Below are 20,491 nucleotides of genomic sequence, written 5' to 3'. Positions count from 1 at the left end.
ATCCTATTATATACCATAATGGAAAAGAATATTTATTTTAAAAAGAATGTATACATATGTATAACTGAATCACTTTATAGCAGAAATTAACACAACATTGTAAATCAGTTGTACTTCAGTTTAAAAAATAAATAAATAAAAATAAAACTGTTTCTAAAATCAAGGTAGAAGAATGTATTCTACCTGTCAGTGATGGCCCCTCTAGCTATGGACTGAGGCTTCTCTCAATTTCTTATTCTCAATAGGACTTTCAGTGATAATTCAAAATCGCCATCAGAGCTATACTGAAAAATGAATTGTGGGAGTGTCATCACAGCCTCACAAAAATGATTCAGTTGTCATTCTGAGAGCTTTCCGAGGAAGGCCTTGGTTATTTTGTGTGTGTATTTTGTGTGTGTGTGTGGTACGCGGTCCTCTCACTGTTGTGGCCTCTCCCGTTGTGGAGCACAGGCTCTGGACGCACAGGCTCAGCGGCCATGGCTCAAGGGCCCAGCCACTCCGTGGCATGCGGGATCTTCCCATACCAGGGCATGAACCCGTGTCCCCTGCATCGGCAGGCAGACTCTCAACCACTGCGCCACCAGGGAAGCCCCGGCCTTGGTTTTTAAATGCTGGTTTCATGTCGGTATCTCTTCAGTACTATAAAGCTAAAGAATAAAAACTCTCATGTGGGTTTGTGAGTGGAACTGGCTGGTCAGGTGATGGCTGGGCTTTTGAGGAATAATGAAAGGCCAACTTGAGGAGCAGAGTTCACACATCAGCATTCTAGATAGTTCAGAAGACAGACAGAATCTGAGGGTCTACAGCCAACATGTCTAGGAAGATCTTCAAAAGCCAAAATAAACTCCTGAGAAGGCCAGGAAGTAAGTCAAGGAGGACTTGTATCTCCAGTGTCACAGAAGACAAAATTCCAAATTTCGAGAAGGTGGGACCAATTAGTTGCAGCCCCAGGAGCAGAAGCAGTGGAGTGGGACCAACTCTAAGTTGGACAGCATTATTTTTTCCCTCCACTGTGTGTCCTGTTTGTTCTGTAGATACTGGGGATGTAGTCCTGCATATGCTCAATATAATTCCAAATTCCACATAATAAAATCTCTGAAAGAGAACTGGATGGGGTCTCCCTTTGGAATTTCTCATTGTAGACCTTTAGTCTCTACTGGGTGATTTAGTTAAAGTTTGGCTTGGGCATACTCTGATAGATATTGTAATAGGGTTTGGCAGAGAGTATGGAGAAATCACTTGTATTTTTTCTAAACATTCCAAGATTGCAAGGTTCATCGAGAGGTTGAGAGTGAATGACTAGAATGGACTGAAGCATCCTGGTTTGGTTCTGCAAGATGGTAATAAGGTGGTGAATGCCTACAGGCATTGGACAGATCTAGTGCCAAGCCCAGCTCTGTAACTTTGGGCAAGTTACTTAAATGCTCTGAATCTGCTTCTGTATAAAACCAGAACAATGATGCCTAACTCATAAATAGTGTTAGGAGGAGTCAATGAACTAATTTCTGTAAGTCATCTGTCACTGTGGCCCATTGTCCAAATTCAATAAATGGCATGTTCTATGATCATGTTGGCAGTTATGGGAATTGGGACAGTCTGCAGGTGGCCTCATTGCAATACACTTTGTGATCAGAAAAGAATCTTTGCTCAAGTGACGCCCACATTGATAATATCCTCTTCTCAACTATCATCCCTCTTTCCTCCACCATGGGGTTGGGACTGCTTTGCCAAGCCCTCTCCACGTGCTACACAAGAGTTATTTAGACACCAGAGGTCTCTGAGTTGGACCAGTGGGGCAGTTACATGACACATAAAACGAGAGAAACCTAGAAGAGAGAGGTCATCAGTGTTCGAGGGCCTTGCTAATCCACATGTGTGGCTCATGGACCAGCAGCAGGAGATATCTGGGAGCTTGATCCTGAATCAGAATCTACATTTTATCCAGATCCCCTTGTAATTCACGCTGTCAATAAGGTTTGAGAAACACTGAGAAAGTTCCCCCAAGCAATCAAAATTAGGTGTCTGGACCATAATAGGTGATAAAAGCCATGAGGGTGCTGGAATGGGGTTAAGTATTACAGGGAGATGACCAAAGTAGAATTTCATGAGAATCCACCTCTTTTTAAAGCATAGGCACAGAAACAAAACAAAACAAAACAAAAAAAACTATCTAATCCAAACATCAATTGAGATCAAACATGAACCAATAACTAGTTTTTTTAACTTGTCAATATTCATATAATTCAGCCCAAGTCTGCATGGCAAATATAATATTTAGTATCAAATGGCATGCATTCACATCTTCCTAGCACACTAAATTTACTTCCCAATTAAAATTTCAAATTGCATTTAAACAAACCAGAGTGCCTTCCAAACACATTATACTGACTCTAAGGAACTGTACTCTGTGACCCAGTTCATCAAAACGCACTTGAAAAATTCTTTCTGGAACTTTCAGACCAATGTTATGCATTCAGGCTTTTATTTTCTTCATTCTATCTTTTTTCTTCCAAGGCTTGACTCAGAACCACTTGAGATAGAGCTAAAGCTGACAGAGAAAGTAAAAATCCGCTCCTTCTTGCCCGGAGGAAATGCCTGGCAGAAGATTTCCAAACTGTGCTGTCATCAAAGCTAAACTTAACCTTGTTCAGGAAAAAGACCCTTAACTTTCAAACTGACTCCTTGTCAGGCCCATTCAGCGTGCAAAGTACAATGTTGGGGGAAGAAAAAAGAAAAAGGAAGAAAAAATAGCAATGAATGCATTTCAGTTTGAGGTTATTGAGACTTGAAATGATGACTTCTCATGTTTGACAATGACATTAAAGTTAAATATCTTGGTTCACGGGCACTGACTACTTCCTTCATCTCCATTCATCTTTGCTCACAGTTTTGAAATACACCACTTTCTGTCTCCAGCAGTGAAATGAAATTTTCCCAGGGTTGTAATTGCTTTTCAGTGTGTCTTTTCTCATGTTATTTTATTGCTAAAGATTTCCTTCAAAATGGGAGATATTTAGTGAACACAATACAGTGTATTTTCCTGCTATTTTTAATCTGATCATGAATAATTTGAAGGGATGGGTATGGGAAAAATGGAAACTGAATTCATCTGACCGTGACAGATTTGCCAACTCTGAACACAACTCAGACTTTATTGATGCTTTTAAATTACAGCACCGAATACCTGGACATGTCCATGTAAACTTTATAGCATTTTATAGCTTCAGAGTTACAGCCAACATTTGCTTAAGAATCATAATAGTAATTCAGGATGAGCAAGAAGAGTGTTTTACAAGGAAAAGTAGAACATTCTGAAGCATTTTGCCTGGAACAAGCTTTTATTTTTAGCCTGTCCCCAAAAAATCATTGTCTAGAGGCTTGAAGTGTCTCAAAAAATCATTATATTTGAGTGCCTGGTGGGTCATTTCACAGAGTCCTGCAGGATTATATTTGATAACAGATGGGTAAACTCTCTGGACCACAGAAACAATTGGTGGAATAAATTGTCTGGTGTAACCTATCCCTTCATCTGTCTTCTGACAAGCAAACATTCTCTAGAGTTTGATCCAGTAAATTATATCCAGGATTTTTATTGAGTTCTAATAAAGATGGCATTTCCAAAATTGAAATCTGATAATCTGAGGATCTCAGAATAATTAATACTTATCTGCATGTATTAAATTGTCTTCTCTCTAGAGCTGTAGCTGGAATCAATTTTGCTTGAGTAAGAGCATACAAACAAATGACCAAAAGGGCCAGATTTAGGAGTTAGCCCTGAACTCTGCCTGGTTCCCTCCCTTCAGTGAGAAAACACATAAGCCGAGCCATCCATCTCAGTTACAGAGAAACTCCTGGTAAGGGGAGGGCACCCATACCACTTATTGGCCACCTCTGCATAGTTCCCATCCCCCAAATACAGAAAGCCAGACCAAGAGTGGCCTAGCAGTAAATTAAAGAGGATAGTCATTGGGTACTGAAAATGTTTTTACTTCTCAGTTTTAGGATTCAAATTTGTGTAGTCTCAAAACATAATTTCCTTACTTTACAGAGGCCTAAGGATAATCATAATTATAATGTTATAGTTAATACATAAGTTAATATGTATAATTAGTATATTTTGCCCCATTCATTGAGCACTTCCTATGTGCCTACCACTGTTTTCTCTCTTGGTGGCTCATAATACTCCTCATTTGTCACAAATCCCCTTTGGAGAACAGACAACATCAGCTCTATTTCCAGGGAGGAAAGTACTGCACAGAGAAGGGAATGGATTTGCCTGAATTCACCAAGTTGGTCCGTAGAACGACAGACTGTACAAGCAGGGCGTTGGGACCCAGAGCTGGGGCCTTTTCATCCTGCTTCACACTCCAGACCTGTCAGAGCTTGGACATTCAGACTTACAGTCAGGTTCCCCTGCATGTGTCAAGGTTCATGCCGAACACTCTCAGAGACTTGGGTTTTCTATCTACGAATGAGGGTGTCTAAGGTTAGACCAGGTACATTGCCTTCCCAGCCAATACCTGTGTGATGCTGATAACTGTATCCTCATCTGTCAGACAATCACTGTTATGACTGTCCTACATGCCTGAGATGCTTTTTTCCAAAGATCAAGTAAAGTCTGTATTTGGAAATTGTACACATATAAAAATAAAAATGATGATTCATGAAAATTCTCTTCAGGTCCTCACAGTCTATTTTTTTTAAATTTTTAGTTGAAGTATAGTTGATTTACAATATTGTGTTAATTTCTGGTGTACAGCAAAGTGATTCAGTTATACATACATATATATATATATCAATATATATATATATATATATATATCAATACATTCTTTTTTTAATATTCCTTTCCATATGGTTTATAATAGGATATTGAATATAGTTCCCTGCAAGCACTCACAGTCTTGATTTCCCTCCCCTGTGTGACTTGGGCAAACAAGTCTCTTTAGTGTTGCCCACAGAGTTCCAATTTTTGAGAACTGCTCAGTTCCTACCCATATTTTTAATCTCAATTTAAGACTGTCCTCCATTTATCTAAAATTCTACTTAATGTACAATGATTGAGCAACCTATCTGTGATCATCACTGGGAACAGCAATGACAGTATAAAGATAATTAAGACATGGTCCCCCCTTACAAAAGCTGGGGGTCAGATGTGTGACAACATCATGACAACACAAGCCCATCACTGTGACAGTTCCTCCTAGGGAGGGACATATGAGACAGTAAAGACCCCAAAAGGTGAAAGTGGTACTCTCTGCCTGGAGGGGTCAATGCATGCTTATGGGAGCAATTGCATTCTGTATAGGGAGCAGGGGCTGATGGGTGGGCAAGAGGAAGGCAACACAGGAGATATTCAGGACAGAGTCACATATGGAGGGACACAGAGTGGTGACATAGTGTTCCCTGAAAACTGCCAACAATTCGGCAAGTGTAAGCACAGACTGAGCAGTAAGGAATGTCCAAAGGAAAGTAACCAAGAGTCTGATCGTGAAGAGATATACAGAAGCAAGGAACTAAAGTTTCATTTTGACGGCATGGGGAATTACATTCCTCAAGTCAATGGAGTATTTCTTTTTTGCTGAATATAGTGCTCATTGCTCAGCTCTCTTTGGGCAATTATGAATGCATCTCTGAGTCATTGTTTTGGAGAGGTAGGTGTGAGGCGTGCTCACCAGTCTCCTCGCTTGGCTGCCTTGCCAAACCTCGACAACTCAGCGTTTGGCTTGCTGCCTGTCGGGCAAAACAGACATGGTTCAGGAATTCCCCAGACCTGGATGCATAAGACATGGCCAGAAAGATTAGTGAGTGATTCGAACCTCAAGTAAAGCCACAAACAACAGTTTTGTCTGGGTCTTAAAAGAATCTGTGTTCTGGATAGAGAGATCCCACTCAGATAACAGGTCTGGACTCAAAGAGGGCTAAAAATCCTCGACAGAAACTCTCTGGTAATTAAGAAGCACCCAGCAACAACTGAGCACAGGTGGCTTGCGGAATCTTGGTCGAGCCCAGGGTCAGGCTGAAGCTCCTGCTGTGGGAACTCTGAGTACAAACCACTAGACTAACAGAGAACCTCAGACCTCAGGGAATATTCATCACAATGAGGTGTCACGGAGTTCCTCATCTCAGCACCAAGACCCAGCTCTACCCAATAGCCTACAAACTCCAGTGTTGGAAGCCTCAGGCCAAACAACCAGTAAGACAGAAACACAATCCCACTCATAAACCGAAAAAAAAAAAAATGAGATGGCAAAAATATATGTCACAAATGAAGGAGCAAGGTAAAATCCTACAAGACCAAATAAATGAGGAAATTGGCAATCTACCTGAAAAAGAATTCAGAGTAATGATAGTAAAATTGATCCAGAATCTCAGAAAGAGAATGGAGGCATGGATTGAGAAAATACAATAAATGTTTAATAAAGATCTAGAAGAAGTAAAGAACAAACAAATAGAGATGAACAACACAATAACTGAAATAAAAATACACTTGAAGGAATCAATAACAGAATAACTGAGACAGAAGAACGAATAAGTGCTCTGGAAGACAAAATGGTGGAAATAACTGTCGAGGAGCAGAATAAAGAAAAAAGAATGAAAAGAATTGAAGACAATCTCAGAGACCCCTGGGACAACACTAAACACACCAATATTCAAATTATAGGGGTCCCAGAAGAAGAAAAAAAGAAAGGGTCTGAGAAAATATTTGAAGAGATTATAGTTGAAAACTTCCCTAACATGGGAAAGGAAATAGTCCCCCAAGTCCAGGAAGCACAGAGTCCCGTACAGGATAAACCCTAGGAAAAACACACCAAGACACATACTAATCAAATTAACAAAAATTAAATTCAAAGAAAACATATTAAAAGCAGCAAGGGAAAAACAAAAAATAATATACAAAGGAATCCCCAAAAGGTTATTAGCTGATTTTTCACTGGAAACTCTGCAGGCCAGAAGGGAGTGTCAGGATATACTTAAAGTGATGAAAGAGAAAAAACTACAACCAAGATTACTCTACCCAACAAGGATCTCATTCAGATTTGATGGAGAAATCTAAAGCTTTTCAGACAAGCTAATGCTAAGAGAATTCATCACAACCAAACCAGCTTTACAACAAATGCTAAAGAAACTTGTCTAAGCAGGAAACACAAGAGAAGAAAAAGACCCACAAAAACAAACCCAAAACAATTAAGAAAATGGTAATATGAACATACATATTGATATTAACCTTGCATGTAAATGGATTAAATGCCCCAACCAAAAGACATAAAGTGGCTGAATGGATATAAAACAAGACCTATATATATGCTGTCTACAGGAGACCCATTTCACACCTAGGGACACATACAGACTGAAAGTGAAGGGATGGATAAAGATATTCCATGTAAATGGAAATCAAAAGAAAGCTGGATTAGCAATACTCATAACAGACAAAAAAGACTTTAAAATAAAGACAGTTACAAGAGATAAGGAGGGACACCATGTAACGATCAAAGGATAAATCCAAGAAGAAGATATAACAATTATAAATGTTTATGCAACTAACATAACAGCACCTCCATACATAAGGAAAATGTTAACAACCATGAAAGGAGAAATCAACAGTAACACAATAATAGTAGGGAACTTTAACACCCCACTTACACCAATGGACAGATCATCCAAAATGAAAATAAATAAGGAAACACAACCTTTAAATGACACAATAGACCAGATAGATCTAATTGACATTTATGGAGCATTCCACCCAAAAGTGGCAGAATACACTTTCTTCTCAAGTGCACATGGAACATTCTCCAGGACAGATCACATCTTGGATCACAAATCAAGCCTCGGAAAATTTAAGAAAATTGAAATCATGTCAAGCATCTTTTCTGACAACAATGCTATGAGACTGGAAATCAATTACAGGAAAAAATCAGTATAAAACACAAATACATGGAGGCTAAACAGTGCACTACTAAATAACCAAGAAATCACTGAAGAAATCAAAGAAGAAATAAAAAAATACCTAGAAACAAATGACAATGAAAATGCGATGACCCAGCAAAAGCACAGCAAAAGCAATTCTAAGAGGGAAGTTTATGGCAATTCAATGTCACCTCAAGAAACAACAAAAATCTTAAATAAACAATCTAACCCTACAATTAAAACAATGAGAGAAAGAAGAACAAAGAAAACCCAAAGTCAGTAGAAGGAAAGAAATCATAAAGATCAGAGCAGAAATAAATGAACTAGAAACGAAGAAAACAATAGCAAAGATCAATAAAACTAAAAGCTGGTTCTTTGAGAAGATAAACAAAATTGATAAACTCTTAGCCAAACTCATCAAGAAAAAAAGGGAGAGGACGCAAATCAATAAAATTAGGAATGAAAAAAGAGAAAGCACACCTGACACTGCAGAAATACAAAGGATTATATAAGAGACTACTACAAATGACTATATGCCAATAAAATGGACAACCATGAAGAAATGGACAAATTCTTGGAAAGGTACAATTTTCCAAGATGGTACAAGGAAGAACTAGAAAATATAAACAGACCTATCAGAAGTAATGAAATTGAAACTGTAATTTAAAATCTTCCAACAAACAAAAGTCCAGCACCAGAAGGCTTCACAGGCAAATTGTGTCAAACATTTAGAGAAGACCTAACACCTACCCTTCTCAAACTCTTCCAAAAAATTGCAGAGGGAGAAACAATCCCAAATTCATTCTATGAAGTCATCATCAACCTTATACAAAACCAGAAAAACATATCACAGAAAACGAAAATTATAGACCAATATCACTGGTGGACATAGATGCAAAAATCCTCAACAAAATACCAGCAAACAGAATCCAACGACACATTAAAAAGATCATACACCATGATCAAGTGGGATTTATCTCAGGGATGAAAGGATTCCTCTAAGACTTAAATGTAAGACCAGACACTATAAAACTCTTAGAGGAAAACATAGGAAAAACACTCTTTGACATAAACCACAGCAAGATTGTTTTTGATCCACTTCCTAGAGTAATGGAAATAAAAACTAAAATTAAAAAATGGGACTTAATTAAACTTAAAAGCTTTTGCACAACAAAGGAAACCATAAACAAGACAAAAAGACAACTCTCAGAATGGGAGAATATATTTGCCAATGAAAAAACAGACAAAGGATTAATCTCTAAAAATATGCAAATAGCCCATGGAGCTCAATATAAAAAAAACCAAACAATCCAGTTAAAAAGTGGGTGGAAGACCTAAATAGACATTTCACCTAGGAAGAGATACATATTGCCAAGAGGCACATGAAAAGATTCTCAACATCACTAATTATTAGAAAAATACAAATCAAAACTTCAATGAGTTATTACCTCACTCCAGTCAGAATGGCCATAATCAAAAAATCTAGAAACAATAAATGCTGGAAAGGGTGTGGTGAAAAGGTAACCCTCCTGCACTGTTGGTGGGAATGTAAATTGATACAGCCACTGTGGAGAACAGTATGGGGGTTCAGTTAAAAGCTAAAAATAGAACTACCATACTACCCAGCAATCCCACTACTGGGCATATACCCTGAGAAAACCATAATTCACAAAGAGTTATGTACCACAGTGTTCATTGCCACCCTATTTACAATAGCCAGAACATAGAAGCAACCTAAGTGTCCACCGATAGATGAATGGATAAAGAAGATGTGGTATATATATACACAATGGAATATTACTCAGCCATAAAAAAGAATGAAATAATGTCATTAGCAGCAACATGGATGGACCTAGAGATTATCATACTAAGTGAAGTAAGCAAGACAGAGAAAGACAAATATTACATGATATCACTTATAGGTGGAATCTAAAATATGACACAAATGAACTTACTTATGAAACAGAAACAGACATAGAAAACAGACTTGTGGTTGCCAAGGGAGAGGATGGGTGGGGGGGGAATGGATTTGGAGTTCGGGACTAGCAGATGTAAACTATTATATAGAGAATGGATAAGCAACGAGGTCTTACATATAGCCCAGGGAACTATATTCAATATCCTGTGATAAACCATAGTGGAAAAGAATATGAAAAAAAAAGAATGCATCTCTTTATAATGTCTTATGACTTACCATCTGAGATAGATATATACACACATACATACATACATATATATATTTTACTCCCCTGATACTACTTATTATATTTATCTAAAAGAAAGTTGAGGAGTCTTAAGTGTCATTTGGACATCATTTTGATGTGTGATTCATTCATTGTCTCTCTTTTGCTTGATTTAAATTTGTTAATTTTAGAAACCAATTTTTGAGCTTCCCAAGTCTCCAGGATAACAAAATAGGAGCCACTGAAACCAGAAATCTTGACATGATCCTTCATTCTTACGTCCCTTTCAAATCAGCAGACAATGATGATTCTTATATAACTGAATTGCCTTACCTTCTCCCCATCCCAATTACCATTGTTTTAGTTCAGGCCTGTATTATTTCTTCTTTACTATTTCTATAGGCTTTGAATGGGTCCTCTTGTCACCAGTCTTTTACCCTCATTCTCCTCCCCCAATCCTCATCCCAGACACGCACACACGTACAAACGCTCCATTCTCCTCCCTGAAATCAGAGCAAACTCTAAAATACAAATTGATGTGACTGTCTCACCCAAAGCAGTGTTTCCCAGCTTTTTAAGCTTATAATCCCAAAACACAAACATGGAAGGCCCTACCTAACATGTCACAAGATTTTTTTAATAAATAAAGTATAAGGACTAGAAAGAAATCTGAACGTTTTCTACAGCCTCATCCCTCGTAATGTTATATAAGAGCTGTGCTTCCTGTTCCCTTTTAGGCTCAACAGTCTGTGAACCAGATAGCATGATGCCTGGCACATTGTGTTTAAGAACTATTAAATGCATCCAAGAAAAAATGTGATAAAACTTAGAAAGTGTACTCTGTTTTGTCTTGGAGCATACGCAATGCATAAACAGGACAGCTCTTGGTGCAGAATTATCCTATGTATCCTGAAGAGCTGATAAAGAAACAGTCTTAAAACCATCTGGATGGACAAAGTAAAAAAAGGCATAGTAGAGGGTATAAGAAAGATCATTTTTTAAAAAACAATGGCTGGAGATGATGAGCTTGGATCTAAGAAAGAAAGAAGGATAGAAAATAAAGAAAACTAACGTGTATCCAGTCATGTGCCAATCACTGGGTTAAATATTTAACATGAATTGTCTCTTTTTGTTCTCACGACAAGCTTGGATATAGTTATGATCCCCATTATACATAGAGAAGACTGAGATTAAATAACTTCCCAAAGGACGTATAATTAGTAAGCTGTAGAGTCAGGATATGAATTCAGACTGGGCTGGGCTCCAGTGTCTGCCTCTTTCCAGATATACTGCAGTCTCCAATTGGTCCAGAAAACACACACACACACACACACACACACACACACACAGAGCCAGATTATGACCTTAGGTACCACTGCTGCTGTCCCTGAGCTGACATTATTTTCTCACCTACAAAGACCAATAAGAATCAATATCTGTTTGAATTATCAGTACGTGTTTATCCCATCCACTCATAAATGGTTGGCATTGACCCTCATGGGGTTGTGCTATCAGCCAGCTGGCCAGTCCCCAACTCAAGCCTATCTTTTCAATCAGGCATTTTTTCTAAATTCTCATGAGTAGGTTGATGACACACAGAGATTGTAGTATTTCCTTTAGGAGCTCTATGCCTAGACCCATTAGAGATGAAAAGGGTTTCATAAATGTGTATGGATTGATCGAGCTGCACGTGAAGATTGTAGTTTCCTGAATAACCAGGACTTTCAGTGTAATTTAGAACCACTCAATACAGGCTATTAGCTATTGGAAGTTTAGCTCCAGGGTATTCAAAAAAGAATAGATATCTACTTGAGAGACACAGCTCAAGGAAAGAAATTCTCAACTCTGATGAGCACTGAATTGACAGAAGCACTATCTTTACAATTCTCCAGTTGTGGCCTTTCCTTCATTTTAATATCCTATGCATAATCATTTGAACCATGCACTAAATAAAAATACATTCTTTCTTCTTGCAATTTTTTAAAGTTTTTAATCTTATTTTTCCTATTTTCCCAATCTTATCATTGTAAGAGTATCCTGTATCCCATTTGTTCATGTATTTAGCTTTGCTTAAAAATCCAGTAAATTCTGAAACTGATTTGGCTCTACTTTATAATGGAGTGTGTGTGTGTGTGTGTGTGTGTGTGTGTGTACGCATGTTTGTCTGTGCATTGCATGGAATATTGATGGATGGAGATGGGGAGAAGTGTACAGGAGTGTATAGAAACAAAGTTGGATTTAGGAAATTTTTAAATAGATAAAATTTTATTTTTTCAAAGATTTGCTTTTTGCTTATCAGTCTCTACTAAAACCATCCCTAGTAATCCAGCCACCAATCTCAGCTTCTCATATTCCAGAAATTTCTAAGCCTTTTCATCTATCATTTTTATCTTTTCTACACATCCAAGATTTCATGTCTTCTAGCTAATTCAGTTAAGTTAAGAAGGACCATCCATAATCCTAAAGAATTGATAGCTTTAGCATATTTGAATTTCACAATCTTGAATGATTCTTTTGGAGGGCATGGTCCCCTGACCAAAGCGTATCCCAACAACAAGCCCCGTACTCCTGATGTCTGCTTATTGGATGTTACTTTCTGACTCTTTGATCATCCTTTGACCCCTCATCAGTGACACCCTGCCTTATGCTCAGTTTGGACCTGTTTTATGTTAATAACTCCCTCTTTGTTCTTTCAGTTTCATGATGCTACTTCTGGAAGCCAAATTGAGGCTGGCATGCCTAATAAGTCATGGGGAAGAAAATATGTTGAAAACAGTGTTTTAGAAAGAATGCTTCAATGATAGTAGAGCCCAGTGTTAACTCAGCAGACTTATAAAATCATAACATGATATTTAAAAGCATGAATTAGGATCAAGTAGTGGGCAAGGGAGAAAAAAATAGAGTATAAATATGAGAGATCTTTCTAAGCAACCACAACAACAAAAATGGTAAGACTTGTAACTTTCACCGTTTCCCTCAACAAAGATTTATTGGACATATACATAGTCCCAGATGTTAAGTACTGTAGTTTAAAAAATCCCTGCTCAACACGATGCTTTATATTCAACACATGATTAGTATATCATATGCCTCCCGTCTGAGGGGCTTAAGAAACATTTTTTAAATCAGATTAAGTAACTGATAAGTTAGATTTAAGGATAGAAGAGAAATACAGAACAAAGCAATCAATTGTGAGCATGATATCCCTAAACTGAGAATCAAAAAAAAAAAAAAAAATCCATCAGTGGCAGTAAGGGTAATCTGAGAGGAAAGAAATTTAGGGAAGTATACTTTGAAGCCATTGTCTTTGGAATAATTATGGGACATCCGTGTACGGATGTTCTTGAAAATCCAAGAAGGAAAGAGCTAAACTCACACAAGATAATCACATGGGAGACTGGCCTTTGCCAGACTATGAGGCTTTCCTGCCACCATTTTAGAGATGGGAAGCAGATTTTCAGACAGAAGGTGTACACAAAGTCACACAGACCTTGGTTCAAAGACCAGTTTGAACATAGACTAGAGTGTGAAATGAACAGAGAAACTTGTAGGCTGCTCACCCAGCCAATATGAGTGATATCTCCTGCAGGCTGCACAGCAGGGACAGCTGACCACCTAGAAGGGGAGCTGCCCCCAAGGCAGGAAAGAATTATAGCTGCCACTGCTGCTTTGTTATTGTTCTCAGTGGGTTTGCTTATGGTCAAGTTCTAGCAAGTCACTTATAAGTGAAGATCAGTACCTCCAAACAAGTCTTTCCTAAAATCTTGAATAGAATGATTTTAAAAGCCTAGAAAGAACCCCAGAGCACCCTTGTTAATCCCTAGACAGGACCACCTCCACTTCAGGATGCCCTGGCTCCTCCATCACCAGTCACAGCTGTGGAGCAGTGAAGGGTGTGTCCGTCTCCACTACGTTGGAGGAATTGGTTGCAATTGCTTTTACTACCTCGAAAGCCCGACAGAAACTCTGATACCTAGAATGTGCCTAGTTAAAGTTTGTTAATCGAACAAATGAACAATCACCTGCACCGGTCACAGAGGAGGGAGCTGAAGCACAGGAAGGTAAAAATGAGAGCACATTCACAGTGAAGGAAGCAGAGGACCCAGTGTTCCTGTATCCCAAGCCAGAGGTCTCCTGCATATAATCATTCATACACGTAAGGAGCTTTTAAAAAAATACATGTATTATCTTTCAACCCAGAGTAAACGCTTGGGCCCTTGAGCTCAGGGTCTATGTCTTTGACTTGAATTCTGTCTTCCCACAGCAAAGAGCACGACCATGTGTATCCAGCAGATAATCAAAAGGCAAGTAGCACTGCATTATGGTGGAGATGGATGTCAAGATAGAGAAGGTTTGACCTTCTTTTCATGACTCATTTTAGAGAGTCATGTTTCTTGGTCTGCACATCATGGAGTAAGTTATCTTTTAGGATTTCATGGTGGAAAATAGGGATGGGGTCAGAGTCAAGAGTAGTATTAGAGTATTTATTTTTGTTGTTTGCTAAGTGAAATGATAGGTAACAAGGGGAAAAATAAATGAAGCTAAAAGCGTGAGTTGCCACTTCTAAGCCTCATTGTAAGCACTACACGAAACACATGCTTTATGTCTTTTAAACAAAGTGGGCCATTAAGTGTGCAATGCTAAGAGGAATTTTATCTCACCTATAAATACAAATGAATCCCTTAAGCTCCAAATCCCCATATACAGACAATTTACTCTGGTAATCAAGGCAATGCTCACAATTTAACTTCAGTTACCATCTGTAACTCCATTGGTATTCTAATAATAATGAATAAAAATATACACTGACAACCAAAAATATTACTTAAAGTGGAATCCTCTCAAAGAGTCAATGATTATTTCTAAGAAGCTGTGTAAATATCATATTTACTTAGTATTCTCTTTTGTGCCTTTACCTTTTAGTTAAGGTGAAAAAAGGCCTTTAGTATTTAACTGTACATGTACATTAAGGGAAAAATTATCCCCACTTCTTCAGATTGAAAATATTAAAGAAAATGCTGGCCTTGAATATGCATACAAATATTAATCAGAAAACAAATACATTTCTTTTTTATCTTTCATCCTGCCTTTGTGGGTTTTTTTTTTTTTTTACCCTGTTTTTGGTGGGTAGGAGAGAGTGTCAAATGAAGAAATAAAGAAGGGCAAAAAAAAAAAGTAAGAAATTCAAATTCTTTTGAAAATTATGGACTATTCTTCAACATTTTTCTGTTATCCAGGAAATAAAAACATGCCCTTCCTTTTGCAGAAAATAAGTCATTTGTTAAAACAAATGTTATGAAGAATGATATAACTAATGATTACCAGATTTACTCACAGGCGGCAGGTGATTCTGACCTAGTGGTCACCATCTGGGATTGAGGAAACCTGAGTTTCCATCCAGGCCAGTCTATTAATCAACTAACTAATTCTGAGCAGGCCTGTTATCTCCTTCGACCCTGAGGTCCTCATTTGTAAAGTGAAGGGAGGGCTTGACTTCCACAATTTCAGAGGTTCCTTCTGGGTTTGACATCATCTTAGTCTATGAATGTGGGACTAAGTCATTTGCAAATAGGACTGGGGTTATTCAACACCCACTGATAGGTTTGGATTTTTATCTGCCTGGGCAAGGGGTGGGTTTGGAGGTGGGCTTTATGGTGTAAAGGAAAACAAGGTGGCAGTTATTTGTCAAAGAAAATTGGACAGTAATAATGTGAGAAAAGGTTTGCATTTTTAAATAGCCTTTTAATTTCCTCTGATTTCTGCAACACATCTTTGAGAGAAAAAGCCCATGAATGGGCTTTTTAAGGAAATATTTTGAAAATATTCTACTATTCCATTGCATCTGTGAAGTGTGGTTCATTTCTGGAAAAATCATCATGGTTTCTCCAGGTTCTATATTCCACCAGAAGCCTGACTTCTAGTCCCACCTTATGTTTTTCCTAAACTTCAAACATCTCTCTCCATCCCAGAATTTCTTCACCCTTTCCTCTTTCCTTATGTAAATACGAATAAACATCCACCACACTTCTGGAAGAACCGACTGATGGATTTAGCTTGCAAACACACTGTCAGAACGCTGAGATGTGAGTGGTTCCTAAAATTTAACAACATGGGTCTGCTTATTTAAAGCCTGCAGGGATGGTGGAGCAGATGGTACTTTGTGTCTTTGCTTCCTAGCCATGTGTTTGGTGCAATGTCGGCCCCGTTTCAGGAAGGCTGCCAATCCACAGAGGGGATGCAGTGCCACCCTCACTCTCCTGTGTGTCTTCACCCCTTCCCCTCTCCCATACTTCCTATCCTTCTTCTCATCAGGTTGACCACAAACCTTTAGTGCAAAAGAGCTTTTGGTGACATCAATTCTTGTGCAGGTTTTGTAACATACACACGAGATCCCAGGAATAAAATTGTTGAAAATGGTTGCTCTGGATTGCAAGCAGATATTACAGACAATGCACATACTACTTCCTGGGCTTATTCTGTGCTTTATCCTTTAAAGGGGGACTTTTTCCATCTCTTCTCATTCCATCTTTAAAATGATTCTATGGTTAGATGTGGCAGAGATGACTCTCTCGATTTTGTGGACAATGGAGATACAGCTTAGTGCATTGGGATATATTATCTGGAGTCACCAAGGCAAGAGAAGAAACCAGTCTAGAACGAGGATCTCTCAGTCTTAGTCATTCTGACACCATCCACTATCCCCGGCCTTCCCAAATCAGGAATTTTTAAAAAATTAATTACAGCTCACCCTTGAACAACGTGGGCTGAGGGACACCTACCCCCAACATAGTGAAAAATCCGAGGTTCCTTATCCTGTTTTCAACCAACCACGGATCCTATCCCACTGTACAACATATTTATTGAAAACAAATCTGGTATAAGTGAACCTGCACAGTTCAAACCCGTGTTAAGTGTCAACTGTATTGTCCTCGTTTATGCTAGATTGTTTCTCCTCTGCTTTAAGAATAAGACAGGTTTAAAAGTAATACACATTTTGCATTGAGAATGCTTATATGGACAAATTCTTAATTCCCAACCACTAGGGATAATCTGATTACCAATTTGAGTCCTGGTCTACTCTCAGTTTCGGTGACTTGTCAGGTTTGTTCATCTGACGTAGAGAAGAGAGAGGGACCTACCTATTGGCCAGGGAGGAGGGGGTGGTTTTCTTTCTTTCTGACTGGACACTTTCCCATTCTTATCACTTCTAGGGATAGGGGAACAAAAGCTCAGACATGTTCTCTAAAGGCCACTGCAATGTCCAGGGTCCATGAGAAAAGGAACCCTGAAGAATCCTCTCTGGACCTTTCCATTAGCACAGATTGTTTCCAATGGCTTTACCAATTTCCAAAATGGAAACACGGACCCCATAAATGGAGATACAAAGAAGGAACATTCCACAAGAGGAACTGGGCAGTGGGGAAATAGCAGCTGACGTCAGGAGGCCAGTGTAGTTGGAAGCTTACTTCTCCCCGAGGCCAGTGCCTGGTGGAAAAGGGGACTGCACAGGGCTGGAGGAGACGGGAAAGAGCACTTACTGGACATCTGACCAGTTAGGTACTCACGTAACTGGCTTGGATGTAATGTTGGTGAAAACTCTCCTCAACTATCCCATCCATTTATTGACTTGTTTATATCTTCATATTTTTCAATGGTCTCTGAGCTCCTTGAAGTCTGACACTCAATTTTACTCAAATGTATCCCAATGCCTATTCAAGGTCAAGCATAAAGTAGGACCTTATAAATATTTATTGGACTAAATTAAATTGAAATGATTAAGTTACTTCAATTTCTACCTGGGGAAAAAAAAAATAGGGTTAGGAGCACAGTACTCAAAAGTGTCATCAGCAAGCAATTAAAAAAAAAAAAAACACTTAAAAACCTAATAAAAATTGTAGCAGTACCAACAAGGTTCTACTGTATAGCACAGAAACCTATATTCAATATCCTATGATAAGCCATAATGGAAAAGAATATGAAAAAGAATGTGTGTATATATATATATATATATATATGTATATATATATATATATAAAACTGAATCACTTTGCTGTACAGCAAGAATTAACACATCACTGAAAAATCAACTATACTTCAAGAAAAATTATTGAAAAAAATGATAGCAGAGTTTTATACATGTTATATGTTTAAGAAATACTATAATAATTATGGTACTTGACCTTTAAAAGATCTTCAGTTTGCTTGTGGAAGTGGATGTTAGGAGGGTTGTGAGTTATTGGGTAGGGATGGAGGGATATTATCTGAAATTGGATGGTAGCTGTAACTACAGATGTTGGTAGCTGATGCTCATAACATGGCTGGGAAGAGAAATACTTTGTGGTGCTTGGTGTGTGTGGTGTGTGCTGTGTGTCTGTGTGTGGTGTATTCTCCTGGGGCTCAGTCCAGTTGGGTTCAAGCTTTGGCGTTCACCTATTTCCTGATGATGAAACTAGCAAAAGCAAATGGAAGATTTCCATTATGTTCATATTGTTTCCTAACATATAAATAGAGTAACAAATTCATGTTCCCAAACAATTGTGTTGGAAGGGTGCGTGCAACCCCTCTCACTTGCATCTTAGGCCTGGGGTAAAGTGGCCCTGAGTTCTGTTTTCTATTCTCAGAATGACCGTAACTACCGAGGTGCCCTTGCTCTGATTTTTTTCCCTTGCTCTGATTTTTGTGTTATTCCTCCTCAGTGAGGATCTGGCTGTATTTTGTGTTTGCTAAATGCCTCAAAATATTTTTCAAACATTTTTGTTTGGGAAAAACTCAAAACATATTTGCCAGTTGATTTTTTTTAACACATTGAACAAACAAAAATTCAATCCTTATGTCTCTAATTAATTTTCCTGCAATTAGATGAAATACTGCTCCCTAAGAATTTGCTGTGTAAGCAAGCAACCTCATAATTCTATGTACATTTTCTTTTAAGAATGTCAACTCAGCTCTTCCTGAGAGCATTTGACACCATGAAGTTGACATTCAAATTGAATAGCACGTTTCAAATTTGTTTTGAGTGAGGTATGTCTAGATTTCAGGATCTCATTTTGCAATATTCTTTAAGATCAATTGTATACAAAATGGAAAAATGGTAAGAGTGTTGGTACTGTTAGGTGGATTGATTGATTACTTCCTTCCTTTACTCACCATTTCCTTCTTTGAGTAAACCTTTATTGAAAGCCTATTATATGCCAGATTATTTGCTAAGATCCCACAAAGAGCATGTTACCTATTGGAGAATGCAAACAAATAAATGAATGATTACAAGCTCCAATATGCTCTGTGAAGAGCAGAGTCCTGGACATGAGATTGGATGGTCAGGGCCATCAGAGGAGCATATCTACATTGTCAAGACCCCATCTCTGCCCATGGCTTCACACTGTTCCACATCTGGTCAGCATTAAAGAAGTCTTAGGACACATACCTACCACATTTAGGGAAGGCTGGGGACTATTCTTTACTACTTCATAGAATAGAAATGAATTATTAAAATCAGTAACTCATTTTCCAAAGACTTTCATGCAACTAGGAGTGAGACATTCTAAGTTATTCTGTCCCTCTAGATAGAACTATTACAAGAGTCCTTAGGGACTGAAGATGAGAGAGTAGTTAAACAATGTTCCCCATTTTTAAACCATCTCCTCTTTTATAGAAGAAGCTCACTAACCATAATTTGAGGCTTTGCTCAAGTGGTTGATCAAAGGAATGGAGGGATAGTTGGATTTTGGGTTAGACAAATCTGGGCAAGAATTGCGGCTACACTGTTTTCTAGTGTTGTGACCTTACACAAACTACTTAACATCTCTGAACTTGAGTTTCCCCAACTGTGAAAGAAAGTTAACCCTGTCTTTGAGGATTGTTGTGAGGCATTGATGAAATAGCACATGGAAACAAGTAGTACCAGCCTTGATTAGAGGAGGTATTTAATAAGTGGTAGTGGTTAATGCTTTGAGGTCTCTCCTTATGGAACACTTCTTGCTAATGGAATTTTCTCTCTCCCCCTTTCGTTTTAGACAACTGTGATGACCCATTAGCATCCTTGCTCTCTCCAGTGGCTTTTTCCAGCTCCTCAGACCTCAATGGTACTCTCATCCCAGCTCAGCTCAACCGAAGAGTTGGTGAGTAGGTAACAAACTCTAAAGGCAAGCACTGAATAAGCACACAATGGGTAAATGGAAGAAAGGGAGTATCTCCATGTGCTGGGATCCTGTCCAAGAGCAGTGTTCAGGAGAAGAATGGGTAGAGGGGCATTAAAAGAATGAAACCGGGCTTCCCTGGTGGTGCAGTGGTTGAGAGTCCGCCTGCCGATACAAGGGGCACGGGTTCGTGCCCCGGTCCGGGAGGATCCCACATGCCATGGAGCGGCTGGGCCCATGGGCCATGGCCGCTGAGCCTGC

General features: G+C 38.6%; 1 protein-coding gene across 2 annotated transcripts in view; it reads left to right on the top strand.

Annotated features, from left to right (window-relative positions):
- The window catches only part of CNTNAP5 (contactin associated protein family member 5), a gene marked incomplete at both ends in the record, with an annotated part of 875,910 nt that overhangs the window by 195,191 nt on the left and 660,228 nt on the right, over positions 1-20,491 (top strand). For both annotated transcript variants that reach the window (XM_079710301.1, XM_079710300.1), the window contains one exon: positions 20,108-20,212. In XM_079710301.1, the coding sequence (XP_079566427.1) occupies positions 20,108-20,212 (105 nt within the window). The remainder of the gene's footprint in view (positions 1-20,107; positions 20,213-20,491) is intronic.

The sequence above is a fragment of the Hyperoodon ampullatus genome (assembly GCF_949752795.1).
Source record: "Hyperoodon ampullatus genome assembly, chromosome: 8".
NCBI classification, from domain to species: domain Eukaryota; kingdom Metazoa; phylum Chordata; class Mammalia; order Artiodactyla; family Ziphiidae; genus Hyperoodon; species Hyperoodon ampullatus.
The sequence above is the reverse complement of the archived record's forward strand: the minus strand, read 5'-3'. Positions and strand labels throughout refer to the sequence as shown.